Raw genomic sequence first — 15,015 nt, 5'->3', positions numbered from 1 at the left:
GTAGCCTAGCACACACAAAAACCCTAACACTATAAACGCCCCCTCCCCCCCCCTTACCAGGACTCTAGAAATTCATTAGTTATCAAAATTTCCTTTGAAGGAGGATGTGATGGTTTTCTAGATTTAAAGAAATCAACAGACTTTTTCTGAATGGTACAGTGGATCCATATATGTTTTGTGTGCGCACTCCAACTGTAGGCTAGTATGTACTCTGTCAGGATTCCTCAGACTCTGACCTACACCAAGGACTTTCATTTTTTTTCAGTTTTGCTCTCTGTGTTTTGACCCAATGAAACAACTAGTGAATACTTCAGCTGATACAAAACATGCAACTTTCATCAACACTCATCCTCTTAGAATTGAACAAGATCTCCCAAAATGTACATGTTAAAGTCTGCTGTATCCTGGGGCAGCAAAACCGTTTGAAAGGTGTGTTCAGAGTATAACATAATCCCTGCAAAGACTATATACAGTAAATCTAATTTACTTGGCATCATTATTTGCCAGGATTCATAGCTCCCATTAAATCTACTTGTTACAGCATTTGTACACTGTTGCAATAGGTAACATACAGCGAATATTACCTTTTACAGTATTTTAACACAGTTAGCATGCTTTTAGTTAATAATATCTCCGCAATAGTGTTTGGGAAAGTTATGTATAATACAGTATCTTGAATAAATATGAATTATTTGCACAACAAAAAGCTGTAGCTTATGACAGTGCTGGATTTCCAATTTTGGATAAGTCTTATGAACACTAAAGTAAAATATGCTTGCTAGATGAATCATGTAGTTCAGGTAAAGGCATTACTTTATACATTCAATTTGCAAAGTACCGGTCTTTGAGCTTTTATATATTTCAAAGGTGACAACAGTACTGACATAAATGAGTCTTGTGAACCTCATAGGTGAGACTGGGACATGGTGGGGCTGGCCTTTTGATATTCTGGTACTTCTTAGATGTGATGAAAAAATTAATTCCAATGCTAGCAAGAATTTAAAGAAAGTTAGCTTGCTCTTTATGAAAGTTGGAAACAAAAAGTTTGGTGTTTTTCTTTTTTTAACCTTACATATGATTTAAGATTGAAGAAAAGAGTTGCAGAAATTAAGTCCAACTTTTACAGACTAATTTTTGGTATACTAGACTGATTAGCATTTTAAATGAACGATTATGGTGTTAGTGAAAGAGCTAGAAAATGACGTGAGCAAAATTTCTGTAAACATTTATACAGCCAACACCTAATTCTTAGAAAAACATCTATGGTATCTCTAATAATAATGTACTTTCACTTTATAGAAAATGCCTTATATGAAACTCCTCATCTACAAAACAAGTAAGACTGCCTTTGCAGCTCTAAGAAACCTTTGTGTCAAACTCTTTAATTAAGTAACAATAGCTACTACTGACCATGTTCTGTTACTGCTGATTTGAGTCAGTTGAGCATTTTGTTTACATTGTTAAACTTCTGGTAAGACATGAATTAAAATTACCACTTCTTTTTTAAAGAGACAGAAACAAAGTCCAGCATGACACTTCCACTCTCACAATACCGATGGTCATTTAAATGTATTTTAAGAACCATGAACTAAAGAGGTATAGCTATTTCAACAGATAGGTTCTATTTTAACCTTTTCTCCCTGGCTGAGAGCCATATCTCGACTGCAGGATATTCTACACAGAAAAAGAGAGAGGAAAAAAAAGAACAACACTTAAAACATTAGATGATTTGTCATTCATACAAGACTAGGAAAACATTCAACTTTATATGGTCGTGTGGTAGGTGAGCCTGGTTTGTAGATTCAGGATGCTCTCAAAGAGTATGAAGCACTGGAAGTTTTAGTCTGAAGCAAAGAAAAACTGGTTCTGCTGGTTCTTACACACCTCTGCCCTAAGTTGCACCTATTTGTGGAAAGAAATGAACACAGCACAGATAAGTTATGTAAGCAAGTAAGCTGAACTTTTTTTTTTAAAGTAAAAAGTTGAATACTTCAACTAAACTGACATCAGCTTTTAAAGATCAAGAAAGAGGTCATATTTAAGAGTCATTTCTGTTCATTAAAATTAGAATATTTGCTACAAAAATTAGAGACTGAATCCTGTCTCCAGTATAAACATTAGCTAGTGGCTTTTCATGAGCTTACTACCTTTTATTCTTATTTAGTGAGCTTACTACAACTGAACAACTTTGAATATATCCCCATATATTTAGCATATTGCCCAAGTTTACTTGAGCAATACCTTGTTTTATTGCAGGGATCAATTTTAAACGTTAAGGAACTGTATTTGTTTTCTAATTTTGCTTTTGTAGTAAGTCTACTTAGTACATATTTTCCAAAGCAGACTACTTGATGTAATCTCCACAAGACAGGGAAAGCTAACTGAATCTTAGTACTCAAGTACCAAAACCAAGCAGAAGAAAGGAACCAACATAAAATAATTTAATTCAAACATGATTTTTATTCATGCCCTAGTGAACTGAGTTAACGAGCAGCATACTGGTTCCAGCAATAGCTTTTTATATTTGTAAGTGACAATTACAAGGAAAATAAGATAAATGTTCAGTTTGATGAAGCTGGGGTAAATAAAGGCCTTGCAGGAATTTTGGATACCACTTATTTTTCCAGTACAGGTTTGGTGTAAAAAAATGCTAGCCATATTTACAGCTGGTATGATGCAATACAGAAATATTATTTGTATATTAAAGTGTCTGTGTATTATAAAGATTGCTCATGAGGAATGTAAGAGATTCTTTAAACTGAAAGAGCTTGAACAGCACTCGCTACGGAAAAGTGCTAAGAACATATTAAAGACTGAATTCTTTAAACTATGATAAATCCAGAAAAGACACATGCTAAGAAGGTAAGGGTCTTAACCTAAATGGTTTTAAGACTCAGCAGTACCATTTTAGCTGAGAATTTGTTCTGCCTACTCAGCTATCACATTTTAAAAAGGCAAAAATAACTGCAAGCACAGAACAGATTAGAGGAGGTAAACATTGTACGACAAGACATATTTAGCAACTTTATTTGATAGAGATTTTCTAGATCTGATCAGAGTTCAAGCTTTCTTTACAATACAAGAGAAAACTGGTGATCATCTATAGTCTGACCATTTATGACTGTATTGAACACATAAAGTTATTAGTGCTAACACAGACTCAAATGTATAAAGAACAGCTAAACTTAATTATTTATTCTTGTTGTGTTTAATACAACAATCACTATGATGTTGCACTCACTGAAAAATGGTATCTTGATAAAACCACTTCATTCATTAAAAAAATAAGGCTACATAAAGACACATTTTAATTCAGCAAGGTAACTGTGCATGTTTTAAGCATGGGGTAGATCATCAGTTTCATTAGGACTAAGCAAAGGCTTTAAGCAGTGGACAAGAACAACGATTAGCTTATGTTAAGGTCATGCAGTGAGACAAATTATTCTGGTTTCATGATCTTTCAAGGTGGTTACTCTATGAAAGTCTACGAGGTCAGAATAAGAAGGGGGGTTTTTTGTGTTTTGTTTTGTTTTTTTTTTTAACCAGTTTCTGCAGTTCTGGAAATCTAAAATGAATTGAGTTTTTAGCATCAGTTTGAAACATGTAGGAAGCCATGACTTGCAATTTTATATGGAATTGATTGGCCAGATGAGAGAATAAAAGGCACTGCAGCATCACTGTCCCTTATGCACCTTTCCCTTGTGCTTACAAAAACACTCTAAAAGCAGAAATCTCTGCTGGTGATAAATCAACAGACATTTTGAATCTTACAAGAAAGTAGGAATGAAGGCAAGCCAAATACATTGCCGACTTGGTATCTTGAAGTCCAGGTAATAGAACATAGGGGTAGGAGGTTTTGATGGACTTACACATTAATCAAAGACATATTTCTCAAACACAGAGGTATTGTTACACATTACAAAACCCAGAAAGAACTGTAACAACTGTGGTAACAGAAGTCAACACTTTACGCAATATTTCAAATCCTCTATAGAAGTCTACAAAGAACTAATAGTAACCAGGGCCTGAATTTTCAGTATTTCATGTGATCTCCTCCTGTCAGTTATTACTCCAGGCAAAAATTTAGTCTCTTTCTGAGAGAATATATGGGGTACAAACTATACAGAACCAGTTCTGAAGATTCTGGGATTGACTGAATACAGCTCAGGGTAGGCAGCTTTTGCCTCCAGCTGTATGTTAGGGGAACCACCTCATCTCTGTGCGTTGCTCCCATTCCCCCACTTTGCAGAGAATTAACCTTTGAAACTGGTAGGTTAAAAAAAAAAAAAAGTTATGTGTTGTTTAGTAATCAGTGCATATCTGGAAATGATCACATGATCTTCAGTCAGTAACCATGTATCTTGGAAATACCGGTCTATAAATGACATCCTATCTGAGCCAGAATTTAATCTGATGTTTTTTTCTTAACTGTTCCTCTCCCCTCACCTTGCCAAAAAAAAGAACGTAAAAATATTCTAAATGTAAGCAAGCTCAGATCAATACTAAGAAGTTGTTATATTATGCTTAAATTTTACAAATAGCTTCTAAAGCACTAGAATTGAAAGAAGAAATCAAGGTTGTAACACTCCCTCAATCCAGGGCAGAAGAAAAGTGAGCCTTTTTTCTTGGCCTTCATTTTTACATTTCACTGGTGCCTATTCTTACCAATGCTTTCTGGATAGCCCTCTTTATAAAGCCATCATGCACTTGCACCATAAATAACAAATGCAGTTCTGGTCTCCCAACCTTACAGGGTTAGAACAGAACTGGAAAAGGCCCTGAGAAGGGCAGTAAGGACGAGCCATGATATGAAAAGCTTCCACACAATGAACGATTGAATATAATAGAATTCTTCAGCCTGGAAGAGAAATGACTGGATAGCATAGAAAAGGTTAATAGGGAAAGATTGTTCATTATCTCTTCCAGTGTAAGAGGTAGAGGTCATCAACTAAAATTAACAGGAGGCACATTCAAAACAAATGAAAGGAGTCAGCTACAGGTCACACAATTAAGTAAAGTAGTAAGATGTGGAATTCCTTTCTGGTGATACTGTAAGTTTACACAGCCTTAAAAAGGTACTGGATAACACATGAGAAAAGCTCCTCTTAAATTACAGACACTGTCTCTGAAATACAAGCTGCTGGAGGCTGGGAAATCATTCTGGAAAAAAAATCATGACAACTTGCCCATTCTTACGCTTTCACTGGGCCTCTGCTACAGACTACTGCTAGACAGATGATACTATCTGTATCAGGCAAGACCTTTCATGGAGGGTAAGCCAACACTCCCTGTTTGTAACATGATGACAGGGAGAATCATTTGCTCTTCATGATAGTGCTTCAGTTTAATTTCAAGTATCTTATTTTTTACCCCATCCTTCTTTTTTCCTACCGGTTCTTCTTCAGAGAGCACAGATACAGAAAATTCATTTTTGACAAATCGGAATTTTTGAATTTGAATTTTCCTTTAATACTGCTATGGTAACAGGACAGATGTTGGAGTCTGGCTATCTGAAAGATCCACTTCCCTCTCACGCTACACAGAATCTAACGCTTACTGAAAGAATGCTTACAGGTGAGGTTGTTGGTACAACAATTCTTCAAAATACCTAGGCAAACAGTATAGAATTCTAAGAACTGGCAGTATGTAGATACTGTAGTATATTTCTAAATTCTTAATTAGCTATCAGGTGTGCAAAAGCTCACCTGGCATAATAACGTAGTTTTGATGACCTATACTATTTTTTCCCCAAACTGTACATTTGCATGTATACTTTTTATAATTAAATATCCTGTATATATCTATAAGCATATGCAGTGAAATAACTTAAAACAAATGCTTGTTTCCTTAGAAGCTTCCCATGTAACACTATCTAGAATGGAATTTGCATTAAGCCCAAGGCCTGGACTGAAGCAGTTGCTGCTGCTTCTCTTCTCTTATCTGCTTCTAGGAAAAAAAACCCATCTGCTTAGATTTTTTTTTTCACTAAGCCTAAGAAAGCTGTATCTAGATCAAATAAACTCTGACCCTTGAATGGTGGAGTTGCGGGACCCAGTTTGAAAGCAAAGTCAGCAGGACAAAGTTTAATCTACAATGCATTACCAGACACTACAATTCTGATGGAAGAATGTAGTGTTAATACAATATTCTAATTAAAGTTACACATTGAGACTAATTAAGTTTTTAACTGTTAGGATCTCTTTGAGTACAGACCCTTCTTTAAACTTCTTGAAAAAATAATCCGTTAAGTCTAAAGATGAAATACAGCTACCATACACTCATTGTAAAGGTAATAGGCAGCATGATGACTTGAGGCGTCATGCATTGTTTTGCCTCTGTGTCTCATTGTTTTATGGGTGTTTCTGACCACTGGATCCATTCAAAGATGCAACTGGATGCTCCTTATTTCTTGTATCTCCGTGTATTTGCCCTCTGGAAGTGATACAGGACATGTTCAAAACCAGTTTGTACTAATCCTACCACTACTATACTTTATACTATGCTACTACTACTGCTAATGTACCAATACTACTACTGCTTTGTACTAATTCCTACCCTTCAGTTTCACATACAATTTTTCCATGGTAACATGCAGACCAGATTAGACTTACCCATAACTGATTTACTTTGCAAAGGCAGATGCAATCCAGGATAATAAGTGTTGTGTTAATAACTGCTAAGTGTAAAAATTACACTTTGAGTCTGATAACTAATAAGTTTCCAACAAAGAGGGAAAGCTTTAGAGGAACAGGGTTAATGGTACATTTCAGTGGCATTCATTCTGTCAGCATTAAGGTGGAGTAAAACAAACTCTGAGGTAAAAACAAAAGCTCTAATAAACTTGGATTATTTCAGCGATCCAATTTGCAAAGCGGACAAACAGTTCTTTATATAAGGGTGCAGGAAGGAAGCTACAGCTAATGAGTGGGGAAACAAGTAAGAAGAACTACATTTGAACAGGAATCTTTTTGGTGGCAAAACCAGCTCAAGAAGTCTGAAATTCTGTATTCAGACACTTAATGAATCTTCAGTGTCCAAGTCTGGGCCTTGCCCCACCCCTTTAAAAAAAAAAAAATTACAAATGAAATAAATTAACTCTTTTTTTTAAAGGTTGGCATATATGAAAGCAGAAGCCACATTTCCTTCTACCAATAGGCATTATTTACGTAATTTATAGAAAGGATATTAAAGATTATTTTTGTAATTATTGTCTGAGATAAGTCAGTGCAGCTCTGTATTCTTTTGTGGCATTACTGAACAAAAAGAATACAGTTTTAGTATTTAAACATGGTATCTTCTTTGACCTGTGTGCTGCAACCTTAAGCATATGTCCACTTGTACTGAAAAATGCCTCATCTTTTTTTAACATTCAAGTAAAACACTCTGTTGATACAAGGATTAGAAAAATTAGAAAAATCCAGTGGACTTTTAATGAGCACTGATTTTTTTTTTTTCTTAAACAGTCAGAAACTCCACACAAATAAGCTGATAGAGATGACCAACACAACAGCCACAGATTCCAACTGAATGGCACAGTGCCAGTCAAGCTGCTGCATGATTGACATGGGACAAAAAATCTGCCTAGTACAATCATCATAAATTCTCTGATGTTTTACAGCAGCTGACCATTGGTGACTGATTACTTTTGGGTAAGAGAAAGCAGCTGATGTCCAGCTGCTGGTCAACATAACTGTTATACGAAGACCTCTGCCCCAGGAAGAAATAGTCACTACAGATCAACTGCTGCACAGTAACGTGACTGTAAGAAGGCCAGGGTAAAAGTTAGACTTCATGTCCTAACTTTTATTTTCCACATCCTCCACGGCAGTATACTTACCCAACTCTCTTGCCCAGTCTTACCTGGCCTTCTATCTCTTTGCACGCTGGTTAGGAAAGGAGGCCAGGAAGAATAGTTGTGAGCTATTGCTGCCCCTCAGTTGCACTTAGCATGTGATGGGATCAGCCAAACTTCAGTGCTGAGCATCTGACAGACAGCAGAGACATAGCTGCTATTCTAGGCCCTCTGCATGCAGGAGCAGTTCAGTTGTACATGTCTGACCTGGACAGGACAGAGTCAGGTAGTGGCCAAGAAATGCCAGTCGTTGTGGGACAGGATTTCTTAAATGACAGGTTACTTACAAAATAGTGTATATCCATCTTCAGAGAGCTTGCCGTGCAAACCGATACAAAATTCACACTAGTGCCACCTGCTGCTCTACACTGTCTGCTGCAGCTCAACTAGCTAAAATTTAAATCTGGAAAATTAAATTACCAGCTGACAAATGCACCAGGTTATAGCAATAAAATCTAACAGTGTGCTTCTCTTCTGATATTTTTCCTTAAACTCTGTCCAAGACTTACTCTTCACAGTAAGTGAAGAGTATACTGTAGTATACTTGCACAAAATATGCTTGTGTATGCACGCATGGAGAGAAGAAAGGGGGCTGATGGCTTGAAGGCTATTAATGTGAATCGGAACTAGCCAACACAGAAAAAGATGATGTACTTTGCATTATGCAATTCATTCAAGTGAAAATAAAAGGTAATAATAAAAGGCAGCTATTCTTTTTTTCTTTTAAGGAAAGAACTCCAAAAGTTAAGGTATTTTTAAAAAGTTTCCAGACTTACACAGATTGTGACATTTTTACATTTACAGGTACATTTAAAATTGCTATTGAATTTACAGCTAGTATTCTCTTGCTTATAAATGCATGGATCCATACCCTGGGTCTCTTCAATGCCTATATTGATCAATTTAGCTATTTTTTCTAAAAGTTGGTCGTTCTTGTTAACTCAAGACTGACTGTTGAAATGCTATGCAACTTTATTGCATAATATGAACAAATTTGCAATGATATGTATATTCAGACAATTAAAAAACCTTCTTACTGCTTATATTGTTTGACAGTTAAAGGTAACATGTTTAATACTTGCAGTATTTGCTATTGGTCTTAATCTGTAAAAAGAGTTTAATAGAACAGATGCCATTATAGCTCAACCAATAATCAAGAGTTATTGCAGATAGGAGAAAAATCACTTGAAAATATGACTTAATACGTACCAAGCATTTATGAAAAGGTAAACATATTCCAGAGCAGAATGATTCACTGAAGGATTGCTCTTCTGTTGTGGAAAAAGACTTTATACAGAAGATAAAAGAAAGCAGCAAACAAGCCTTTCTGAGCCTATACCTACAGTATATATCATATCCTGACATTTACTTTTATTTACTACTTGGAGCTCAATTTTCAGGTGTAGTTCATCATCATGTTTTTGGTAACTGTTATGACTAGGATAAATCAGTTCTAAAGAAACTAATGCAGAATTAAAGATTTAATTGATCTTCCCATACCCATTCCTTGTAAGAATATGTTTCAAGATCTACTGAATTAAAAAAAAAAGCCAGTGGCATTTTCAAAAAATTAAAACCTACTTCTGAAACAGGTGGTTAAATTGTAGGATCAGCTTATTATACTAAATAAAGTAAAATATTACTACGTACATAATCTGTGTAGCAGACTACTTTTTGATTCTTAACAGTGTTAGAAGAAAACACTGAAATGGAGTCCATTTTTCTTCTCCTAGGATCCAAACTTTTAAAATTTCCAACTGAACTATTTTACAGTGAGAATAAAACCCTATTACTAGTATCTAAGTTGTATCAACATGAACTACGCTTAAAGTGTTTTTCTTGGCCTGTGTAAACTTGCTTTACTAGCCACATTCTAGGTTATTTTATATTATGATTATCTGTGCAAAAAGCCTGTAGGCAACACAACCTTGTTTTAGTAATGCTGGTGTTTATCACTCTGTCAATGTGATTTTTCTATTGAGGAATACAGTCTAAACAAAAATCAAGTTTTATAGAAGTAGTTATATGACATCTCCAGTACTCTTATCAACCTTAACTTGGTTTTAAAATTTTAACAATATTCTAAAAATTATTCTAGTAGTCTAGTCGCAAGTAATGTAAAGGCTCTCAGTCACACGTCAATAGGTACGGGCAGTATTAGGTCTCATGAGTTCTTTCACTTTTCACTACTTAGGTTCATATCACAGCACCATTCTTTTGGAACAGTATTATTCCCACATGGATCACATCACTGGATAGCTCTCAAGATTACGACATTTTAAATATCACTGTAATACTCAGAACGTGACAATGTCCTGCAGTGGTGATTGTTAGAGAGAGTCCATGTTCCTTCCATTCCCCTTTTATTGATTCCAGTTTGCTCAGGCTCAAACTCTTCTTCGTCTTTGTAAAGGAAAAAGTATGCATGAATGAGTTTCACATACTCGCGATTTAGATTCTTGAAGGATAGCATCACATGTATGCTACATATTACATACTCCTTTACTTCATTCTCCATTTGGGGGTCATCAATGTCTCATGCCAGAGTAACGTCACAGTTACTATAACAACTAGTTACTAGCAACAAGACAAGATTAAAGAAGTGGAGTGGTACGTGATTGCTGCCAGTTGTAAAGGTCTGTATCCTTCATCTGTGGCACAAATGCTCTGACGCCGTATGAAACAAGAAGCCAGTCTCACCAGAGACTGGCAACTAAAAGAAAATAATAATAATAATAAAATCACCCCAAACAAACCCTATGACAGTCTCACTCACAGAATATGTTCTTTTATTTCTTAGGAAAGTAGATAAACAGCAGTTACCTCACTTCTTATTTCATTGCTTATTTCTCTCCAGATAAATTCTAATACTGCAAAAATCCATGCATTTCTTTTCCTCCCCCAACATATTAAAAAGGAAACTGGCCAGAGACATTTAACAATGGCTAGTTGAGAAGTTTCCTGTAAAATGAGAAACTGCTTTTTAAGTTGATTTTTAATTTGCTGCTGTTGAAATTTGATAGAAAGTCTGTTTTTTGGGTAATTAGATCCTCTCACTTCAGGGACAGAATGGAGAAATAGACAAATGTAACTAAGCATTTGCCCAGTTTTCAGGAAAATAAACCTGAGAGAATAGGTCTCAGTTTAAGGTATTCTGCTATTCTGTTTTCAACCAGCTCTATTATGTTTCTCAATCCTTATAAAATAAATACAATAAAAAGCTCCAAAATTAAAGAGTGAGGAACAAGCTGCTGAAAAAAATCCAAGGTTCTAACAACTTTGTTTATGAAACAGACAAACAATAAAAAATACTGTTACTCCATTAAGCAGTTTTTCCTACATTAACCCCATATTTTAGTCAGCATGGGCCATTCCTTACAGACGAGTGTTTTCAAAAGACTTAGGCAACATTTTTCACTCCAGTTTGTGAACACCTGTTTTCTGCTGAGTTTCTAAAGGCTTCGCAAAGACTAAGCAAGAAACCAAAGTCTATTGTCAGTAGAATTGATTTGCTATATAAGGATCCACAACTTCATTGCAAACTTGTGTGGGGCCTGAAAAATCCAAAAGATTGCATGTTACTGTAAGGTTTAACCTCTTCTTAAAGCAGCTATCAAACATCTAATAAGTTACTTAAAAAATCTAATTAATTATTAACCTTCTCTTTAAATTAAAGTTAGCAACCTTACGGCTAACTTTTACCTTCACCTGACTGTAGGAATACTTCTACAGTTTCACAGAAATGGGAATTTGGCTGTGCAAAGTAATACAGAAGGCTTTGGGAGATAGTTGTTTCTTAACACACACAGAGTAAAACTTCACGTCACTGGCTATGTATTTACTATTAATGCCTCTGTTACTTCAGAAATGGAGCCAAAGTAACTCTGTCTACATGTATTAGTGCCTAAGAAAAACTCCCTATTTGCAAACTTCAGGCGGTCAACGAAGACACAATATTAATACTTTAATTCCAAATGTAAACCTTTGCTTCCAAATAAGATGCAGTAATTTTATGGTGTCTTTATTAAGCTTAAATTTGTGTACCAGGCTAATTACTTTGCAAAAAGAATTCATCTACTGAAATGTGAGATAGATATTTAAGAATTTATTGATTTTTATTATTCAACAAGGAAACATGGAAACCCCCTTATATTTTCCACAATACTTGAGAATCCTTGCCACATTTCTTCACATTAATCATTCTTGGCATCATAATCCCTGATATTAACTTGTTTTATAGATATTCTAATTATTTTTAAAGGTCACTGTCTTTTTAGCATTTAAACACTGCTATAAGTCAGCTTTTTACTTACATTTGGGTCTTATATTAACCTAATTTTATTTTAACTAAGAAAAAAAGTAAAAAAAAAATATTGCTGTAGTTAATTATAATGAAAGAATATTTCATCGGTGAGAACTGAAGTCACATAACTAAGGTATAAATAGGCCTGCTCCCTTCTGATTTTGATAAAAGTTATAAATCAAAGAAATTCTGAGTCTAATGGGGGTATAAAACCAAAGTGTAATCTTCCCCAAAGAAAACTTGAACCAAAAGAAATCTACCAAAAATACAAGAACAACCCCTTAATTTTAATCTAACACAGAAGACCAGCCTGGTATAGTAACTTGTGTATTAGAAAAAATAGATTTCAATAAAGCATTATTGTTCCGCCCCCCCTTACACTAAATTAAAGACTGGAAACAGCACCTTCTCCCCAAAGCTCAAAGCAAGGTCTCTCTTCTGGTAAACTAAAACAGATACAGTGTCTTGTAAATGACAAACGTTGAATCAAATCTACACTGGTGGATAAAACTATTTCACGAAGTTCTCCAGAATGCAGCATATTCAAGTAAAACAAACACTTAAACCCATTTTTGCCCTTATTTGACAAACTAAACTCCTTGCTATGAAGTTTACATAACTATTTCACTTATTTCAAAGAAATTTCACAGCCTGCTTACATGTGTCCACTGAAAATACTCCTTGAGGAAGATACATGTGTCCACTGAAAATACGCCTTGAGGAAGAAAGAAGACTTGCAGTTGATTAACTAAAGATGTTTGTTAGCTGAGGAAGCTGCCAACTTGAACATCGCTTGAAATGCTAGCTCTCTAAAGTGAGCAGATAGTATTCATGTGTTGCATTCAACTGCTAAAATGTTTCCATATGAGAAAGCTGACATGCTTTGAACAAGCTTTATTTTTCCCTTGCAATTTAAAGTTGAGAAAAGCTCTGATCATAAAAGCAGAATTTTTGGAAGTATCTACTTAGGATGACAGATCTGTGTCCAAGAACATAGCTCTGAAAATGTTATCTGAAGTACATACTTAAGAAAGTCACTTACCAGAAATCAGTTTAACATTGGTGTAACAATTTTTTTTTCTTACCAAAGGCAAAGTCTTTGCAACAAAGATAAAAGTTAAAGTCTTCCCAGCCAAAACACCATTCAAACATTGTACAGAAAGTCAATACAAATACATCTTTAGCAATTATTAGGCACTTTCTGAACTACAGCTCAAATGGGATATTGTAAATAGGAGCTGGTGAAACTATTGGATCTGCCTTTTGAGTGTTTGTATGACCAGGCTTTTAAATGTTGTTATTTTATTGTCCACATAACTCTAAAGTAAGTTCTACTATTACAGTACTAGAATTAAAAAAAAGAATAATTTATAGTTAACCAGTGTTATGCCACCGTAAGTTTTTGAATGAGTTTTGTAAAATCCTACTGTAGAGTCGAAAGCCCTTTTTTAGAAATAGATCTAAAACCTCTTTAAAGTGGCAATCCAAACTTTCTGCTCTACCACAAGCTGTTGTTGGGAGTGGGCTCAGAGAAACTAAAAACCCCTCCAAATTGTTGAATGATGTGACTGATGACTAGAAAAAGCATTCAAATATTTTTTCAACAGTAAGTATGATGACTCTATGATTAGTAAAAACGCACAGTGGAATTCTTCTCTGGACCCACATTATCACAAACTACATTGTATGACTTCCACCGGCAAGTGGTGAATCACATGGCTGAGTGAGGAGTTAGACAGCTCACAATTTACATACAGAATTCTAGCTCTTAGCAAAATCTATGTTTCCATGTATAATTAAAAAAAATAAATCTGAGCTTTTAATAAGGTTTTGCAGGGGAGATCACAAAATATCCACTGGCTAACATCAAGTCACTTGATCATTTCAGTTCAGTTCTTCAGTACAGCAGTGTCCAAATCATAAACTCAAATTTTGAAGGATTTCAACGTAATCAGCATTTTGTCTAAACTAAGACCTTTTACCATCCAGTTACTGATAAGCGGATATTTAAATAATACCCTAAATAACAAGTTTAACAAGGGCAGTAGAGAGCGAGCTCCACCTTCCTTTTCTAGTAACTATGAAAAGACATTGCTTCCCAGTTTCAACAGGGGGCTGAACGCGCCCCCCCCCCCCCCTTTTTTTTTTTAACTATTACAGGTTACAAGCAGGCTTTTAAATTACCACCAAGACCTGTAGCTTTACGCATAGGCACATATGGGCCAGACAGGACAGGATGGAGCAGACACTTTTAGTGCTAGTGGATCGTGCTGTGGTGGAAATGCTGCTCCTGCCTCCAGCGTCCGTCCTTATGATCAGAAACTGGGCTTAACACCCCTCCTCTGCCCCTTCGCCTCCAGGGGTGGACACAACACAGACAGCCCCACACATCTGGAGAGAAGACCCATCTTAACTTTTGGTGTCAGCCAGCAGACGAACTGCCTACAGCCGGATCTGTAGGGCACGTATGTGAAGAAGGGACTCGCGTGTTTTGGGCAGGGGGCTGGTATTTGAAGGCGGCGTGTGTCGGACCGCCCGCGCCCTGCCGAGTGAAGGATATCCGCCAGCGTCCACAGGTGCGGCCGGGGGGAGCCGGCCCACAGGGAGGCGCCGGCCTGAGGAGAAGGAGAAGGGCGTGCGGCCGAGGGCGGAGGGGCGCCGGCCTCCTCTGCGTCCCCCCGCCCTCGGCCTCTTACCACGTACCATCTCGATGATCTTGGTCTTCCTGCCCGTCTTCTTCTTCATGGTGAAGATGTACTGGGCCAGCACCACCCCGCCGACCAGGGCGCACAGGCTGGCGCTGGCCACCGCTCCCATCTTCGCCACGGCGGTCCTGTTCCTGGTATGCTCCCAGGGCACC

General features: G+C 36.4%; 1 protein-coding gene across 2 annotated transcripts in view; it reads right to left on the bottom strand.

The window, feature by feature from the left end:
* NT5C3A (5'-nucleotidase, cytosolic IIIA) overlaps window positions 1–14,998 on the bottom strand; it is a 29,674-nt gene extending 14,676 nt beyond the window's left edge. The window contains exon 1 of one of the 2 annotated variants that reach the window (XM_009273475.2): window positions 14,859–14,998. In XM_009273475.2, coding sequence (XP_009271750.1) covers window positions 14,859–14,972 — 114 coding nt within the window. In that variant the 5' untranslated portion in view covers window positions 14,973–14,998. The remainder of the gene's footprint in view (window positions 1–14,858) is intronic. The other variant, XM_019470541.1, reaches the window with a different exon arrangement.
* Between the last annotated feature and the right edge of the window lie 17 nt (window positions 14,999–15,015).

The sequence above is a fragment of the Aptenodytes forsteri genome, unplaced genomic scaffold (assembly GCF_000699145.1).
Source record: "Aptenodytes forsteri isolate BGI_AS27 unplaced genomic scaffold, ASM69914v1 Scaffold270, whole genome shotgun sequence".
NCBI lineage: Eukaryota > Metazoa > Chordata > Aves > Sphenisciformes > Spheniscidae > Aptenodytes > Aptenodytes forsteri.
This window is presented reverse-complemented; position numbering and strand designations above follow the sequence as displayed.